We start from the raw sequence: 19,413 nt of genomic DNA, 5'->3' as shown, positions 1-19,413 counted from the left end.
ACTTTTAGGGGCTTCCTGTGATTACCTTGGGCCCATCCCAGATAATTCAGGATAGTCTCCCCATTGTAAGGCCCATACTCTTAATCACCTTTGTAAGTCTCTTCTGCTATGTAATGGGCTTCCCAGGTGGCGCTAGGGGTAAAGAATCCACCAGTCAACGCAGGAGAGGCAAGAGAAGCAGATTCAATCTCTGGGTCAGGAAGATCCCCTGGAGAAGAGCATGACAGCCCACTCCAGTATTCTTGCCTGGAGAATTCCATAGACAGAGGAGCCTGGCGGGCTACAGTCCACGGGGTCACAAAGCTTCAGACACCACTGAAGCGACGGAGGACAGCACACACGCTATGTAATGGGTAACAGGCTCACCAGTGCTAGGGATTAGGGCGGGCACATTTTTAAGGAGATCGTGTTCTGCCTTCCACAAACTCAGGCACACACTACCCCAAGAAGAAAGAAAACAGCAGGCAAAAGGCCTGAGATAGGAAAGAGCTTGGCCTGCACAGGACAAGTAGCAGAAAAAAGGTCCCCGGAGGCACAGCAAAGTGAAGGAGAGAACCATAGTAATGACATCATACACTTCCTTACATGAGTAACTTTTTTCCTATTTGAACTGTCCAAGTTTAGAATATATTTTGAATTTTTGAATCAATCTTAGTCATTCTAAAGCTAACGGTGGTGAAGCAGTAAGCCTCTTAACTTCCAGTCTCCTTCACTTCCCACAAAACCAAAAGTCATCAATAGTATTTTTTTTACATCTATATGGAGAAATTTCTTCTAATTGACACTTTTTTGGTTCTTGCATACAGAATTTCTTCAAATATTGATCTTTGTCCAATCACAGAATATGTAAAATTTATATTTTAGATATCAGGAGGCAAAAACTAAATTTAAAAAGAATTCAAAATATGAGTAAGAAACTTCATTCTCAACTCTTTTAAAAATTAAAATGAACAAAAATTTTTTTTCCCAATAGCTTTCCACGTAGACTTTCAGGGTGGTGGTTTGTGGTTAAATGTTTGTAAAGAGAATTGCACCTGTGATATGGTCTGTTTTAAAATAAGCTCACACCTGCAGTTGCTTTTCACAGAACTGCTATTTGGGATACTACATGTCAGATATTTGACCATATACAGAGCACTTCCTCCTCACCACACTATCTTCTGGGCTGGTCCTGATTTACAAACAGCCTATCTTCAAAAAGTCATTTGAAAAAAAATGGTTTAGATTTCATGATAATTTTAGAGTTGCAATAATAAACAAGGTTTCCAGGAAACCCCCCAAAACAACATGCTCCTTCTAATCCATTAACTTCAGTGGTTTGGTCCCTCACTGCTTTAAGGAAAGTCTAATTTATTTTCACAGGGGGCCTCTGATCTAGTCAAATATGTCTGCTATCCTTTTCCTATATACGATTTGCTATTTCCTGTTTCAGAATCTTTTTGTACTCTATTTTTCCTCACCAAAAATTTAGATTTTCTTCCTGTCAATCTTCGTAGAAAATTTTAAAATTGTTAATTTTATGTTTTCCCTGCTTAATGTCATCTCATTCTGTTCACTACATTACTGCTTCTTCATTGCTAAAATTTTTTTATCATTTTACACAAATTGGCATATTACTTTACATTATTATTACTCTTCTTCATTTGTGTACAATTTATCTCATACTAAATTAACACTTTCTAGATGCAGAGAGGGGTTAATAAAGAGCGGTAGCAATTGGCTCCCCATAAAAGGATATAAGACAGCACCAAAAGGAATTACAGAAGCTCAGTTAGGAAAATGTTCGAGAAAATGAATTTTTTCATATTCTAGCTCTTCTACTCAGAGGTTTTACATCATATGTAAATGTTGTGCTAAGTGTGTTTTCCTCAATAACAAGGAGAAAGCATAAATTCATGATGAGGAATATCTAGTCAAAAATTTTTTAAAAATATCTCATGCACTCTTTTAAACTATTATATAATTCTTTTGAATCTCTCTGAGTTTCAAATAAGCTTTCATCCAAAAGGTGTGCAATAATTATTTCCCAAATAACTTTTTTATAGCACCAACATTAATTACAGTACCATTAGGAAATTAATATAGCTATCTTTTTGGCTCATAATTTCTCATTTAATTGGAAACAACTACATATTTTAAATTTTTAAAATAAATTTTAAATTTATTTTCTCTCCATGACACTGAAATAGAGTTGCCATTATAACAAATATGTACCTGTGGTCTGCAAGGCTAATGCTGCCTAAGAAAGAAAGAAGAATGTGAAGTCACTTAGTAGTGTCCAATTCTTTGCAACCCCATGAACCATAGCCTACCAGGCTTCTCCATCCATGGAATTTTCCAGGCAACAGTACTGGAGTGGGTTTCCATTTCCTTCTCCAGGGGATCTTCCCAACCCAGGGATAGAACCTGGGTCTCCCACACTGTGGTCAGACGCTTTACCATCTGAGCCACCAGGGAAGCACAATGCTGCCTACCTGGCCCCTAATTCAAATGATCGTTCATTCATTTATTCTTTCTCTCAACAAGTATCTTTTGGCATCTACTCTACATGGTAGGGATACAAGTGAACAAGATAGGTAGGACCATTGATCGAACAAGTTTACATGATGTCAAGTACAAAGTGCCACAGGAGCACAGAAGTTGAGAGAGAGGTAGGAAGGGTCAAGGAAAGCTTCCCACAGGAAGTACTATCTATGCTGAGATTGAAAGATGAGTAGAAGTCAGACAAAAAAAGGGAGGACTATGGTCTAGTAATGCTCAAAATTCTCCAAGCCAGGCTTCAACATTATGTGAATCGTGAACTTCCAGATGTTCAAGCTGATTTTAGAAAAGGCAGAGGAACCAGAGATCAAATTGCCAACATCCACTGGATCATCAAAAAAGCAGGAGAGTTCCAGAAAAACACCTACTTCCACTTTATTGACTACGCCAAAGCCTTTGATTGTGTGGATCACAACAAACTGTGGAAAATTCTGAAAGAGATGGGAGTACCAGACCACCTGACCTGCCTCTTGAGAAATCTGTACGCAGGTCAAGAAGCAACAGTTAGAACTGGACATGGAACAACAGACTGGTTCCAAATAGGAAAAGGAGTACTTCAAGGCTGAATATTGTCACCCTGTTTATTTAACTTATATGCAGAGTACATCATGCAAAATGTCGGGCTGGATGAAGCACAAACTGGAATCAAGACTGCCGGGAGAAATATCAATAACCTCAGATATGCAGATGACACCACCCTTATGGCAGAAAGTGAAGAACTAAAGAGCCTCTTGATGAAAGTGGAAGAGCAGAGTGGAAAAAGTTGGCTTAAAGCTCAACATTCAGAAAACTAAGATCATGGCATCCAGTTCCATCATTTCATGGCAAATAGATGGGGAAACAATGGAAACAGTGAGAGACTTTATTTTCTTGGGCTCCAAAATCACTGCAGATGGTGACTGCAGCCATGAAATTAAAAGATGCTTGCTCCTTGGAAGAAAAACCATGATAAACCTAGAAAGCATATAAAAAGCAGAGACATTACTTTCCCAACAAAGGTCCATCTAGTCAAAGCTATGGTCTTTCCAGCAGTCATGTATAGACGTGAGAGTTGGACTATAAAGAAAGCTGAGCGACAAAGAGTTGATGCTTTTGAACTGTGATGTTGGAGAAGACTCTTGAGAGTCCCTTGGACTATAAGGAGATCCAACTAGTCAATCCTAAAGGAAATCAGTCCTGAATATTCATTGGAAGGACTGATACTAAAGCTGAAACTCCAATACTTTGGCCACCTGATATGAAGAATGACTCACTGGAAAAGACCCTGACGCTGGGAAAGATTGAAGGCTGGAGGAGAAGGGAACAACAGAGGATGAGATGGTTGGATGGCATCACCAACTTGATGGACAGGAGTTCGAGTAAGTTCTGGGAGTTGATGATGCACAGGGAAGCCTGGCGTGCTGCAGTCCATGGGATCGCAAAGAGTTGGACACGACTGAGCAACTGAACTGACTGACCGATGGTCTAGGAAAAAATAAAATGTCAACAATTTGGAGTTGAGAGAAAACATAACTACTGAAGGAAGTGAAAGTTCAATACGGCAGTATGAGTCCAGAGACCATATATTACATACGTTTCAACACACTTACCCTTAAGCACCTAGTACAGTGCTGTGTGCTGTGCAAAATTAAAATAGTTTACATGGATGTAAATTTAGCATTATAATAAGATATGCTTGTAGAGTAATGACTTTGTATAGATAACTATATAATATTTGATTATTAAATATCTTCAATTCTGTTCTTAAGCAACATGAAACAAGTTTCCAAATATAACAACACAATATTATCAGTGATTTACAGTTATATGAAAAATAAATGATAAGTTCATTGTTATTTTAAATATAGTATAATAAAACATTAATTGCAGTAGTTAGTAGTCACAATGTGAAGTAATGCTCTGATATGGCAATTAGTGGAAACAAAAATAAACTGAAATAAAGCAATTTACAGTAAATAAACAATTCTACCAAAATCACAGAAGACAAAAACAGAATAAACCTGCAGCAAAATAATGAAAAATAGATCTCTGAATGACTTCCTCGAATTATAATTTGACTATATTTCCCAGTACTATGAATATATACAAGCTTTTCCAGGCCCCAAAGTAGAGATATAATATGGCTGATGCCTCCTGATTTTCCCATTTTCCTGCCATTGTATTGGTTGTAATTGATACCATATCTCTGAGTAATCTTAGTCTATAAATCTGAGGGTTCAAGTTTTTTCAGGATATATTGAAACAGAAAAACATGTGTCTAGACCCTATAAGTTTTTCATTGAGATAAAATGTAGATTAAGAGACAGTATAATAAAATAGTTATGAAAACTAACTTCAGAATGAGACAGGCTGGGTTTAACTACCAATTAGACAATCTCAAGCAAATTACTGCACATCTCTGAGCTGCATCTGTGAAAAGAGGATAATAATGGCACCCTTATCATAGATATATTGTAAGAATTAAATAAGATAATGTACTTAAAATGCCTAGCAGAGTACCTGATATGTAATTAGTATCACTCCAAATATTCAATGTTACTGACAATACCAAGTGGAGAATACAAGTCCAGACAGGGATTAAAACTTTTGGGCATGATAAAAATGTGAGCTGAGCACACATAGAAGCTTTATTCAGATATATTGTTGTTTTTAGTATTTTTTTATGTTGAAGACACCCAAGTCTCTTGCTCTAGTTCATATTTTTCTCCCAAGCTTCAAAACCATATATTGTACTGTCCAGAAGAGATTAGACACTTAAACCTCTTCACAGACAATCTTAAACAGGGCATGTCCAAAACTTATTTGCCCTTGTTTGCTGACCCCTGCTAACCTCTTTCCTCCTGAGTTTTCTATCTTAGTGGAAGGTACCATCATCCACTCAACTGTATAAGAAAATCTGTGAGTTACTAAAACTCCTCACCCCCTCATTCTTAATCAGACACTAAGTCCTATAAAACCACCTCTTAAATAGCTGTTAAACTGTGTATTTTTTATATCTTTATTTCCAAGTCCTAGTTTAGACACTAAAATTCATCACCTAGATGACTGTACCAGCATCACACTAATTCTCTATAATCTTACCTTTTTCCATCAATTCTCTAACCTTACCCTGTTTAAAACCTTCCAATGGTTCCCCTTGATCCTAGCATAAATTCTGTTTATCTCTTAATATCAAAAAGATATTATGTGACAGATCAATGTCACATTTTCCAACTCAAATTCTTAAGTTATTTTTTATTAACTTCTAATACTTTACTGAAATTTAATAGAACTCAATTTAACTGTATTTGATTAGCCATCTATTGGTACCTAATACATGTATGTAACTGTACTAGATATTATAAAAGCTACAGAGATGAATGGTGATATATCGGGGAGAAAACATAAGCATATACAGTCTTAACACAAGTGAGAAAATACTTTAAAATCTCCAAGTAGGACCTAAATAGACATTTTTTTCAAAGATATATGGCCAACAGATATATGAAAGGATTTTCAACATTGCTAATTATTAGAGAAATGCAAATCAAAAGCACAATCGGATGTTACCTCAAAAGTAACAATCAGATGTTACTTTTTAATGACTATCATCAAAAAGTCTACAAATAAAAAATGCTGGAGAGGGTGTGGAAAAAAGAGAACCCTCTTACACTAGAAGTGACAATACAAATTGTCGTAACCACCAAGGAAAATGGTATGGAGGTTCCTAAAGAAAACTAAAAATAAAGGTATCTTAAGATCCAGCAATCACACTCCTGGGCATACATTCATACAGAAAAGATCATGTATCAAAAAGATACATGCCAAAAAAAAAAATCACATACATGCACCTCAGTGTTCATACCAGCACCATTTACAATAGCCAAGACACGGAAACAACCCAAATGCCATCAACAGACAACGGACGTAAGATGTGACGTATGTGTATTGTGTCAGTCTGCTCAGTCGTGTCCAACTTTTTGCAACCCCAGAGACTACAGCCCACCAGGCTCCTCTGTCCATGGAATCCTACAGGGTAGCCATTCCCTTCTCTAGGGGATCTCCCCAACCCAAAGATGGAACTCAGGTCTCCTGCATTGCAGGCAGATTCTTTATCATCTGAGCCACCAGGGAAGCCTTGGAGTATGTGTAGATATACACTTACACACACACACACACACACACACACACACACACACACACACACAGAATAGAATATTACTCAGCCATAAAAAGGAAAGCAATAGTGCCATTAGCAGCAACATGGAGCTAGAGAATGTTATACACAGTGAAGTGAGTCAGACAGAGAAATACAAACGCTATATGATATCAATTTTATGTGGAATCTGAAAAATAAAACAAATGAATCTATATACAATTCAGAAACAGACTCACAAACATAGTAAGCAAACTTATGGTTACCAAAGAGGAAAGGGAGAGAGGGACAAATTAGAGGAATATGGGATTAACAGACACAAATGACTATATAAATAAAACAGATAAGCAATAAGGATTTACTGTATGGTACAGGGAATTATGTTCAGTATCTTATACTAACACATAATAACTGAAAAAAAACTGAATCACTTTGCTGAATACATGAAACTAACACAATAATGAAAATCAATTATACTCAATTAAAAAATTCCTAACAAAGAGTTAAAGGGCTACTAGATGTCAATGGAAGGAAGTGTATCAGAGAGAAGCCCTGAGATGATATGATTTTTAGCTGGGCCTTGTAGGTCACCTAAAAATTGAGATGTGGGGCAGCATAAGCAAAGGCCGAGGGAAAGAAATCTCAAAAAGCGAAAAAGAACAATGTGCATATTAGTTTGACTAGAATGTAAAGTTCTTCAATGAAAGTAGTAGGACAGCAGCTAGAAAAATAACAATTGGGGTCAGATAAAGGCAGGCCATGACTATTAAGTTAAGAGCTAGGGCTTTACACTTTCAAGAATGAGGGTCAACTAAAGAGAAAAAAAAATTACATGAATTGTGTTTCAAAAGACCTTCAACATCAAAGCTGTAAGTATAATTGAATCAATAGTTCTGTGTATATATGTATTTTGTGTGTATGTGTGTATATATATATATATATAAAATTGTATCTACAAGATTCCTCATGACAAGAAAAAATAAAAAGGGATTAAAATAATGTTTAGAAAATAACTGCAGAGCATTAGAATTTGGATGGAAAAGCAGTGTCACAATTTCATTAAATTCTTCATTTTGTAATTAAAACTACCAAACCTAGTCATCTTTAATTAAAAAATTAGAATAGTTCATATGTTAAGCTCATATTTCAAGGTAAATTCTATATTTCACTCCCAAATTACTTTTAGGATTTCTGTGTCTTTAAATAGATGCAGACCTTAGTTGCAAAAAGAATCTATAACCTACTGGTTTCAGAGTAAGTGGTTTCCCACAGAAATGAAAGCAGATGGCAACTATGCTTCACCTTTTCTATTTTCTTTCTTACACCTAAAAATAATCCTTCTTTTTTTGTACTCAAAAAATAGTTCAAGGAGTTTCTGTGAGTATATTAAATTACCAAGAATACATTTTCCCATTATCACCCTCATATCAAATTATTTTTACTATTACTACTATTCTGAGCACTAAAAAAAACAAATCAAAACTAACTCTTTGACAAATTTAGTCACCATAACTTAGTCTGTGACACCAGGATAAAAAGTAAATATGTGTTGAATTATTAGCTTAAGTTCACAAAAGGCATATATTAAATATTTCATTTTCCAAATGTTACTTAAAAAAAAAAAACCTGTGCTGATGACTGGAACAGTTCAAAAGACACTGTAAGTCATTGTTAAAGGCTACTATTTTGTATCTGACATTGTGTTTAGAAACATATTTTCTCAAATACTGACCTAGATTCTAAAGATTTAAAAAATAACAACTTGATCCAGACTTAACATAGCTCATACACTTAATGGAGGGAAAGCAGTAAGTATAAATAAAGATATGAAGCATGGAAATGAAAAAAGAGAAAGTTCTTCATCCTGCCTGAGGAGACACGAAAGGCTTTTAAGGTGACATTTAAAATCAATCGTGAACTTCCCTGGGGATCCAGTGGTTAAGACTCTGCACTTCTACTACAGAGAACACAAGTTCCATCCCTGGTCAGGCAACTAAGATCCTGCATAGCACATCAAAAAAAAAAAAAAGACATTCATCTTAGATGATGAGTAAGACTTCTCTAGAAAGCACAGAAGAAAACAATATGTATAATGAAGGAAAGGTGGCAAGAAAGATCATAGCCTGCACCAGGTTAATGAGAAATCTTGTAGATACAATTATCTTTATATTAACTAATGATACAATGATAATTACAGCTCTGATGATAAAGGTTTTTGAAACACAATCCACATATAGCTTTTTTAGTTGGCCCTCATTTGCTATAAAGGTTTTAGCTCTTAGCCTAATATTTACATACATTACACATAGTATATATACATGCAAGGCTATGCCACATATGGTAGCAGTGACAGTGTGGCAAGAAGTTTAAGACGTATGCAGGAGTCAGGTCATAGGAATATGAACTTGAGTCTATAGATGTTGGGAAGTTTTTAAAGAACTTTAAAAGTTAGAGATGTGTAGTCATTTTTTGTCTGCTGATTTATTTTTAATTGAACCTCAGATGCAAACAGTTAACTATCCTCCTCAGTTTGTGGAACATTATCTTATTGGTCCATGGTAAGTGCCTCTCCCAATTCCTCTGATCTCCAAGCTTCATCCCATTCTTTGGTCCTCCATAAGCAACCTTCTTTGTCTTTAATGTACATTATTTTGTTTGCATATGTTCTTATAAAATGTGTGCTGTTGTACAGTTGCACATATCTTATTGCACGCTCCATTTTTTTACCTTTTATCCTAAGCACACTGTTTTTAAGACCCATTCATGCTGCTATGTGTATGAATAATCCAGTTTCTCATTACTGGGGCTTCTCTGGTGGCTCAGACAGCAAAGAAACTGCCTGCAATGTGGGAGACGCCAGTTGGATCCCCAGGTTGGGAAGATTCCCTGGTGAAGAGAATGGCTACCCATTTTAGTATTCCTGCCTGGAGAATTCCACGGATGAGGACCCTAGTGGGCTACAGTCCATGGGATCACAAAGAGCTGGACACAATGAAGCAACTTTCACTTTTTCCAATTACTGTATAGTTAAGATACCCATATAGTTTATCATCTAAATGATAAAAGGGTTGCTATGAACAATCACACTGGAGTAACAGCGCTGTGCCAAGCAGTCTAAGAAGGATAGTTACTTCATGTGCCTGAATTCCACGCTGCTCACCCGTGATACTTACTGATCTCTCTTTAGCAACCAGGTTGTCTCCAACACCATGCTTTCAATAACAGCTTTTAAAACAGCCTCATACAGGTCCCATTATGGATCTATGTGGGAATTTGTTAGCCAAAAGGATGTCTGTAGTGATCTGTAAATTTCTTACCTAAGTAAACATGGGAACACTGAAAAGAGCAAAAAACAGAGGAGAAGACTGCAAAGCAATGTTTGGAGAATAAAGAGTGGTAGAGAATTCAATGAAAGGTATGGCTGGAAGGCTTGCCTTGAGGAAAAACTGGCAGGGCCATGCATGCTGTGAACTTTATTTTGATAGTAACTGAGAGTCATTGAAAGGTTTTGAGCAAGGGTATAGAATGATGGAAATATTAATAGCATTCTAGAAAGACATATCTCATGATGCTGAATCAAATGTACAGCCGAGACTGGAAGTAAAAAGACCTATTAAGGGAATATTTGAAAGCCAATACAATACAGCAGTTAGCTACAACCTCGTGGAAATTTCCAAAGACAGACTGACTGGATTCAAATCTGGTTCCACCAATACTTCTTAAGGCCTCATTTAAATTCCATCTGGGACTTCCCTGGTGGTCCAGTGGTTAAGAATTCACCTGCCAATGCAGGGGACATGGGTTCAATCCCTGGTCTGGGAAGATCCCACATACCACGGAGCAACTAAGCCCATGCACTGCAACTAGAGAGGAGCCCCTGCTAGCAGCAACTACAGAAATCCCCCATACAGCAACAAAGACCCAGGATAGTCATAGATTAATTAATGAAAGATAAACGGCAGGTGCCTTTGAATCCTAAATTAGAGATTATCATAGTACTTCTTCATAGGGTTGAATGTCAAGAGCTTATACTAATACTGGAACATAATAACCACTCTCAACGCTAGCTATTACTGCTGCAGGAGTCCACAAGAATGTGAGATCAGTTTACGCTAATCTGGTGGTAGAATTTTAAAAACCTGAACTCATGCCCTGAAGGAAGTATCCTAATATGAAACCTAGTGTTTCATTCATAAACCCCTACCTCCTACAGCAAACAACAACAACAACAACAACTCCCAAACCTGTTGGCTTTCATTAGGTCTAGTTTGCAAACTCCTGTGTCAGGCATCACAATAATGTAACAAAGATTCAAGCTGATAATACATGACAGTTGCCACAAATACAATTGTTAAATGCTATTTAATATGTGTTCATTTTCTAAGGACTCAGTATTATTCTTTGTAATTGGCAAAGCCTTATGATGTAATAAAGCATTAATATGTCTTTTCAGTGATACAAATTTTTAAGGAAACAATTTCCTCACCTAAATGGCAAATAATTCCAAGATCCGGTTATGGAAGTTTATACTACAGGAGCTGCTGGAATTGAAGAACTGACTTCTGAACTGTTCATCAAAAATATCTGAGAATGTTAGAATACAACACTCTGAATATACCCTGGATATTATTATATTATTTCATATATAGCTAGGAAATGTAATGTATAGTATAAACCAAATAAATATTAGAGCAATGTGACTATTCCCACTAAAAATATCCAAAATAAGTTTTTATCTTCTCTATAACAGTATATGCATTTTGTTGAGTATGACTACAATTCTCAAATAATCAGCAATAAAAATGAGCAGAAAAAATAGCTTAGATATAACGCAAATTTAATACATTTAAAGCAAGGATATAATTACAATCCCAGCTTAGATGCCACACTCTTTTAAGCAACATTTCCAGAATAAAATCCAGAAATGATCTCTCACCCTTCTGATCTCTCACAGCACTGTGTTTACATCACATACTGCCTTGTATTTTAGTATAATCTGTATGCATATCTTCTTTTCTACCTCATTAGAAGATGATGTCATCGCTTAGTCATGTCCGACTCTTTGGGAACCCATGGACTGTAGCCCACTAGGCTCCTCTGTCCATGGGATTCTCCAGGCAAGAATACCAGAGTGGGTTGCCATTACCTTCTCCAGGGGATCTTCCCGACCCAGGGACTGAATCTTCATCTCTTATGCTCCTGCATTAGCAGGCAGATTCTTTACTACTAGCGCCACCTGGGAAGCTCCTCATTAGAAGTTCAGTTCAGTTCAGTCCTTCAGTCATGTCCAACTCTGCAACTCCATGGACTGCAGCAGGACAGGCCTCCCTGTCCATCACCAGCTCATTAGAAGAGATTATGGTTAATTCACCTTTGAATCTACTAAATCATATAGCATTCTGCAACAATTAATAAGCAGTTAATATTTGCTGAATGACAAAAAATCTATTAAAGTCTACATTCAAAAATGAATTCTTCACTTAGCATCAGATCATAAAGACTTTTACCCACACATTTTTTATTCATTAAATTGTACTTCCTAAAATCCTGTACAGGTTTTTAAATGCTTATAATAACTTGTAGCACTTTAAAACTATCTTAGTTCAAAATGTCACTTTTCTAAAAAATTGTATTATTTTTTAATAACCTGATCAGGCTGCACTTCCTACAAAGAGCCTGTATGTCACCATTAACTTTAACAACTTATTGCAGTTGAACTTTAAACTATCTACATTTGGGAAGCATAATGTCTAAAATATATAGTGAATATGAACTGATCATATGTAACGTCTGAAAACTTAAACCTTGAATTACTCTTAAGATTGTTGGGCAGTCCTTTCACACTTCTAGTCCTAGAAAAACTTTTGCAGACAAATCTTACTAATTTTTCCCTTATTACCACTCTTCCTCTTGAAATACTTTCATCTGAGCTCTTAGTTTCTTTCATCCACCCTGTACAGCCTACCCTCTGGAAAAGGTCTGAAACTCATTCACATTGAACTGGCAAAGGACTGCTAACAGCTGGGTGAGAGGGTCTGGTGTGGGAGCCCTGGCCCAGGTTTCTGTGCTAAATTTGTTAACCTAATCTTCCCAAGTCTCTGTTTCCACATGTAGACAATGAAGATACTGGAACTGGAATTAATGATTTCTAAAATCCATTCCAGCTCAGGTTATTTCCCTTAGGGATGTCCGCAGGTTTAGGCATCATTCATTCATTCCATTTATTTAGCACCTGAGTTCAACACATGATCAAGTACTGTAACGTCAATACTTATTCATTAAACAGATCTTCATTGAACACTTACTCTGTGCCAGACGCTGTGCTGCGTGCTTGCAATATCACAGTTCTGTTGAGATCTACGACGTGATACAAAAAAGCTGAGAAAAAGGCAGTAAGGGAGTTAAAGAAAAGTCCAACAAGTGATGCTTAGACTGTCTCTTCATTACAGCAGAATTTCTCAAATTTGGCCGGGAGCACTAAACTCTTCTTAGTAAGGGGGCTGGATGGCGTGTACAAAAAGACAGCGATGTGAAAGGCACGTTGAGTGTCCTCAGCAGCTGAAGGCTGGGAAACAGAGGCTAAGTGTTCACAGTCCTCATCCCACTTATGATCCGCCACGTTTCGCGTGATGATTTGGTTTAACTAAACCACCTGTTCCACCATTGCGAGAACAGCGTCTGCTCTTGCCCATCATCGTTCTCCCAGAGCCTAACACGCTGCCTCGTGCTTATTAAGGGCTGAAGAATTTATAAAGGGCCCGCTCCTGAGAGTTAACATGTGTCATTTCCAAAACACCCTGAAGAATGAACGTCTTCCACTGAAAGGAAGAGAAATCGCAGCGCCTCCTGCAGGCAACTTGAGTTCCTCGGCAACAGTCAGACTGCAGAGCGCAGCTCTGCCTCCTCACCGTCACCACCCCTCGGAAACTCCTCGGGGACTCCAATCCCCTGAAGTCACCGAGCCCTGCGGGCGAGGGGCTGGAGGCGAGCTGCCACCCGCCGGAGGCCTGCGCCCTTCCCGGCGCCTGCACGCGGATGCTCCAGTCAGCCGCGGCGCCGCCGCCACCTCCGCCTACCGTGCCCAGAAAGGTCGTACTGGACATTGCGTAGACAAAAACTGATTAACTTCCTGACGGATAGGCGAAAACAAAATTTCAGTAAACAAGAAAATCTTATACACCTGCACTCGGCTTCGGGCCGGTGACGTCCGGACAGGAGCTGGACAACTCACTGCACAGCCCGGCTGCCTCTCCTAGGCATAGAGGTAAAGCGCCCTCCAACGGTCACTGCTACTTCACCTCGCGGTTAACGGGGCCGTCACTCTAGCCACGCCCAGGCTCGCGAGAGTAAGAACAGGACCAAAGAGGTCCCCGGAACCAAACTTCCTTACCTACTGTTCCCACACGGAAAGATCCGAAGGACCAACCGGAAGTCCTGGTTCAAACGCTCCACGGAGAGCATCCTAGGGACCGGAAGGAGATGAAACTGTCGCGTCCGACTGGAGCGCCGGCAAGACGAGCGTGGTGAGAGATCGCGTGGCTGTTACAGCGGCGTGTTGTTGGAGCGTGTGGCTCGTGCGCCGAGGTCAGAGGTGGCTGAAAGCCTGACGTCGGTGTAGAAGCAGAGACCGCGAACTATGGTGGGAAGATCCGGGCGGCGCGCGCGCGGAGCGGCCAAGTGGGCAGCGGTGCGAGCTAAGGCAAGTCGCGGCCCAGAGGACGAAAATGGAGAGGACTTAGAATCTCCACCCTCACCGGGGGACTCGAGCTACTACCAGGATAAGGTAGATGATTTCCATGAGGCCCGATCTCGGGCCGCCTTGGCTAAGGGCTGGAGCGAAATAGAGAGTGGGGACGAGGAGGATGGCGATGAGGAGGAGGAGGTGCTTGCCCTAGATGTTGCCGATGAGGACGATGAAGATGGAGAAAGTGAAGAGGATGATGATGACGGTGGGAGCTCCGTGCAGAGTGAGACTGAGGCTTCTGTGGATCCCAGTTTGTCGTGGGGTCAGAGGAAAAAACTTTACTACGACACGGACTATGGCTCCAAGTCCCGAGGCCGGCAGACTCAACAAGAAGTAGAGGAAGAGGAGAGAGAGGAGGAGGAGGAGGCCCAGCTCATTCAGCGGCGCTTAGCCCAAGCCCTGCAGGAGGACGATTTTGGAGTTAGCTGGGTGGAGGCTTTTGCAAAACAAGTACCTCAGGTAAATGAGGCTGAGACACGTGTCGTGAAGGATTTGGCGAAAGTTTCCGTGAAAGAGAAGCTGAAAATGCTGCGAAAGGAATCTCCAGAGCTCTTGGAGCTGATAGACGACTTGAAAGTTAAGTTGACAGAGATGAAGGATGAGCTGGAGCCGTTGATACAGTTGGTGGAGCAAAAGATCATCCCCCCTGGAAAAGGAAGCCAATACCTGAGGACCAAATACAATCTCTATTTGAACTATTGCTCCAACATTAGTTTTTATCTGATCCTGAAAGCTAGGAGAGTCCCTGCACATGGACATCCTGTCATTGAAAGGCTTGTTACCTACCGAAATTTGATCAACAAGTTGTCGGTCGTGGATCAGAAGCTGTCCTCTGAAATCCGTCATCTGCTCACACTTAAAGGTGGTGCTGGAAAGAAAAAACTGAATTTAAAAGCAAAATCCATGAAGGCCAAGTCAAAATCAGTTTCAGAGACTTCTGCTGCTGCCTTAACTGTTCCAGACCTTTCTGATGATTCTGATTTTGATGAAGAAGCGGCACTGAAATACTATAAAGAAATGGAAGAGAAACAAAAATTAAAGAGAAAGAAAGAAGAAAATAGTACCGAAGAACAGGCTCTTGAAGATCAAAATGCAAAGAGAGCCATTACTTATCAGATTGCTAAAAATAGGGGACTTACACCTAGGAGAAAGAAGATTGATCGGAATCCCAGAGTGAAACACCGGGAGAAGTTCAGAAAAGCCAAAATTCGCAGAAGAGGCCAGGTTCGTGAAGTTCGTAGGGAAGAGCAACGTTATACTGGTGAACTTTCTGGCATTCGTGCAGGAGTTAAAAAGAGCATTAAGCTTAAGTAAAGATTTTGCTTAGCTTAAGTCTTTTGGCAATAATTTTGGATCAATAAATTTATCTTTAACTGGTGATGAGAGTGTATTAATGCTTAATGTTTAGCCTTAAATGTTAAAAAGTCTGACAATAGGAAAATTAGCTTGGGTTATTGCTCAATTTATTTGTGTTTTAATTTGTAATCAGGTCATACAGAGAACTGTGGGAACAGTATGAAGGTGTGTGGGAAATGAGGTCGTGATGGAAAAAAGTTCTCCAGTATTCTGTCAAACAGTAGCCTGGGGAAATTACATAGCTAGTTGTGGCACAACAGACTTAGAGTACTTTTGTAGTTTTTCACGTAATGTGAAGAGAATGCAGCTTTGGTAGTCATCTTATTTGTAAGCTAGGATATAAAGTAGTTTTGATGTTTATTGCTTAAAGTATAATTCTTGAGCAGGAAACTTACTAATAATGGGTTTGATGTTAACTTAAGTATTTTTGTATATTTTATTGTGGTAAAAGCTTAGGAAAGAAGGGGAACTTGGTTGAAAATAGAGATATGCCTTAATTACATTAATAGTGAATATTTTTTCATAATGCTTAATGTGGTAAGATAAAAATTCCATTTCTCCTTCCATACTGTTGGTTGGTCATAGTACTTTGCACTTGCAGAAAATCTGATAAGATTACTACTGAGTAAGTGGTACTTCAAAATTATATATATATATTATATATAATTATTCTGATCTTTACAGTAGGGGAAAGATAATGATGTGGTGTACTTAAAAATTCTTAGGATGATGCCAGGGAGAAAATGAGAAGACTAGTGAAGGAGCACAAAGGACCTCTTAACTGTTTATGCATTAAATGTTGTGCTAGCTGCTAGAAATGCAGAGATGTCAGTGGTTAATATTTATTAAAACACTTGCATCAGAGATGAGGATGCCAGAATTCCAGATTAATTTTCTAAAGGACATTGTGTTTGGGATTTGGACCCAAGCTGGCTTAACTTGAGCCTTCATTCTTTTAACCTCTGGCTTACAGCTGCTGCCAGCGTAGCACATGTGCCAAATTAAATAAAAAAGGAAAATTGGAAATAAAAGTTTATATTGAGTGCAAGGATACTTTTGTAAGCATTTATGTCCTTATTCCTCACAAGTCATGTAGAAACTTCCAGTATCCATACTTTAGAGATGAAGAAACTGGCAAAGAGAAATAACTTTCTCAAGGTCATGTAGCTATTAAGTGGAAGAACAGGGATTTCATTCTAGCCTTTCTGTATTAAGAGCCCTATCCTGTATTACCTTTTCTGATATAGTAGAAAAAGTACAGGTCTTGGAATTAAGTTACTAGGGTGATTTTGAGTTAAGTACCTGATTTCTGACTCATTTTCTTCTCTATGGTACTATTATACCTACCTTGTTACTGCTGCTTCTAAGTCGCTTCAGTCGTGTCCGACTCTGTGCGACCCCATAGACGGCAGCACACCAGGTTCCCCTGTCCCTGGGATTCTCCAGGCAAGAACACTGGAGTGGGTTGCCATTTCCTTCTCCAATGAATAAAAGTGAAAGTGAAGTTGCTCAGTGGTGTCCGACTCTTAGTGACCCCATGGTCTGCAGCCCACCAGGCTCCTCCATCCATGGGATTTTCCAGGCAAGAGTACTGGAGTGGGGTGCCATTGCCTTCTCCCATGCCTAACTTAGGTATAGGTATATACATGTAATTGGTTAAGAACTGTTAGATAATGGAAAATACATATATTTGTTTCTGGCACAAAATTCCTAAAACCTTCATAAATTCCTAAGTAACAGGAGCACTGGGAATATAATTTGTTACAATAAGAGGACTCTAGGTGAGCTTCTGGATGGGAACGGATCACCAGAAAGACCAAGCCATGATTAAAAGCTTGCAGTTTTCAGCCCCAGACCTTCATGCTGCAGAGAGGGGAGAGGGGCTAGAAATGAAGTTTATTCATTGGTCATGTCTATGTGAGGAAGCCTCCACAAAATCCCAATAATAGGAGGTTTGGGGACATTCCGGGAACGTGAACACATCCTCCTCCTGAGAGGGTGGGGTACCCAACTTCATGGGGACAGACACTCCTGTAAAGGGGATCCCCCCAGTCTTTACCGTATGTACTTATTTATCCAGCTGTTCGTCTGTATTTATCATGTTCTTTGTGTGTGGGTGCATGTGCATGTTCAGCCTTGTCTGACTCTTTGTGACCCCAAGGACTGTAGCCTGTGAGGCTCCTCTTTCCATGGAATTTTCTAGGCAAGAATACTGGAGTGGGTTGCCATTTCCTCCTCCAGATCATGTCCTTCAGTAACGTATGAACATTAAGTGTTTCCCTGAGTCTGTGAGCCACTCTAGCAAATGAATCGAACCCAAGGAGGGAGCTGTGGGGACCTCAGACTTCCCAGGTGGCACTAGTGATAAAGAACCCGCCTGCCAATGCAGGAGATGTTAAAGAGCCATGGGTTCAATCCCTGGGTCTGGGTCAGGAAGATCCCCTGGAGGAGGGCATGGCAACCGACTCCAGTATTCTTGCCTGGAGAATCCCATGGACAGAGGAGCCTGGTGGACTACAGTCCATATTGTCACAGAGTTAGACATGACTGAAGCGACTTGGCATGCACTCCCAGACTAAAAGGAGCACAGGGAGCAAGCTGGGCTTGTGACTGGCGTCTGAAGTGGGGAAGGGGCAGTCTTGTGGGACTGCGGCCTTAACCTGTGGGATCTGATGCCACCTCCAGCTGGTGTTGCAGAGAATGACTTGGTGGGGAAACACCGGTGTCAGAAGTGTTACGAGTGATAACAGTGTGACAGTAAAGGAGAAATATTCAGGGGGAAAGTCGCTTTTCTAATTCCACAGCAGGCTTTACCCAGACTCCTCCAGTTTCCAAGTTACTTGATCTCTGTCTCAGTCTTTTCATCTAAACTGGGGGTGGTAGTAGTAATAGTATGTACTTCAGTTATTAGGGTAAAGTGAATTAGTATATTTAAAACACTTTAAAAATTCGTATATTTAAAGCCTTTCCCTTCTCCAGGGGATCATCCCAACCGCACTGCAGGCACTCTCCCAGCTGAGCCAGAGGGGACGCTTAAAGCACTTAGGGGCTTCCCAAGTGGCTCACTGATAGAGAGTCTGCCTGCCAGTGCAAGAGACTGGAGACCTGGGCTCGATCCCTGGGTCAGGAAGATCCCCTGAGGGAGGAAATGACAACCCGCTCCAGTACTCTTGCCTGGAAAATTCCATGGACAGAGGAGCCTGGCCGGCTACAGTCCATGAGGTCGCAAAGAGTTAGGACTAAGCACATACACACCAAGCACTTAGGACAGGGCCTGTCCTAAGCACACACCTGGTAGGTATTGGTTCTTATTACAGGTTGTGAGGTCCACATCTTGACATGCAGATACTAAACAAATTACAGCTAATAGCATAGTGATTCCTGTTCATCACAGGAACATAGAGAATAAAGCGTACTTGTCTATGTAAAAATGCTTCTTAAGAAATTAATATTCTAAGTTTGAAGCAAGAGGGGAGCAATTAAGACATTTCTCCAAATGTATCACATATTCCTTTAGAGACTTCACAACACTTTAAATATGAACTCATTCTAGTAACTAGGACAAGGTGGTATTCTATTTTATAAACAGAGTGACCTTGTCAGAGGTGAATTAACAGTAAATGAAGGAACAGAAATT

At 39.6% G+C, this 19,413-nt stretch overlaps 1 protein-coding gene across 1 annotated transcript; it reads left to right on the top strand.

Annotated features, from left to right (window-relative positions):
* The first annotated feature begins 14,167 nt into the window (after window positions 1-14,167).
* On the top strand, window positions 14,168-15,798 carry UTP3 (UTP3 small subunit processome component). The gene has a single exon (XM_020873538.2). The coding sequence runs from the start codon at window positions 14,313-14,315 to the stop codon at window positions 15,732-15,734; it is 1,422 nt and encodes a 473-aa protein (XP_020729197.2). The 5' UTR covers window positions 14,168-14,312; the 3' UTR covers window positions 15,735-15,798.
* The last annotated feature ends 3,615 nt before the right edge of the window (window positions 15,799-19,413 follow it).

The sequence above is a fragment of the Odocoileus virginianus genome, chromosome 29 (genome assembly GCF_023699985.2).
Source record: "Odocoileus virginianus isolate 20LAN1187 ecotype Illinois chromosome 29, Ovbor_1.2, whole genome shotgun sequence".
Classification (NCBI taxonomy): domain Eukaryota; kingdom Metazoa; phylum Chordata; class Mammalia; order Artiodactyla; family Cervidae; genus Odocoileus; species Odocoileus virginianus.
This window is presented reverse-complemented; position numbering and strand designations above follow the sequence as displayed.

Coding starts and splice junctions, on each gene's coding strand:
- UTP3 (XM_020873538.2), top strand. CDS start 14,313: ATGGTGGGAAGATCCGGGCGGCGCGCGCGCGGAGCGGCCAAGTGGGCA.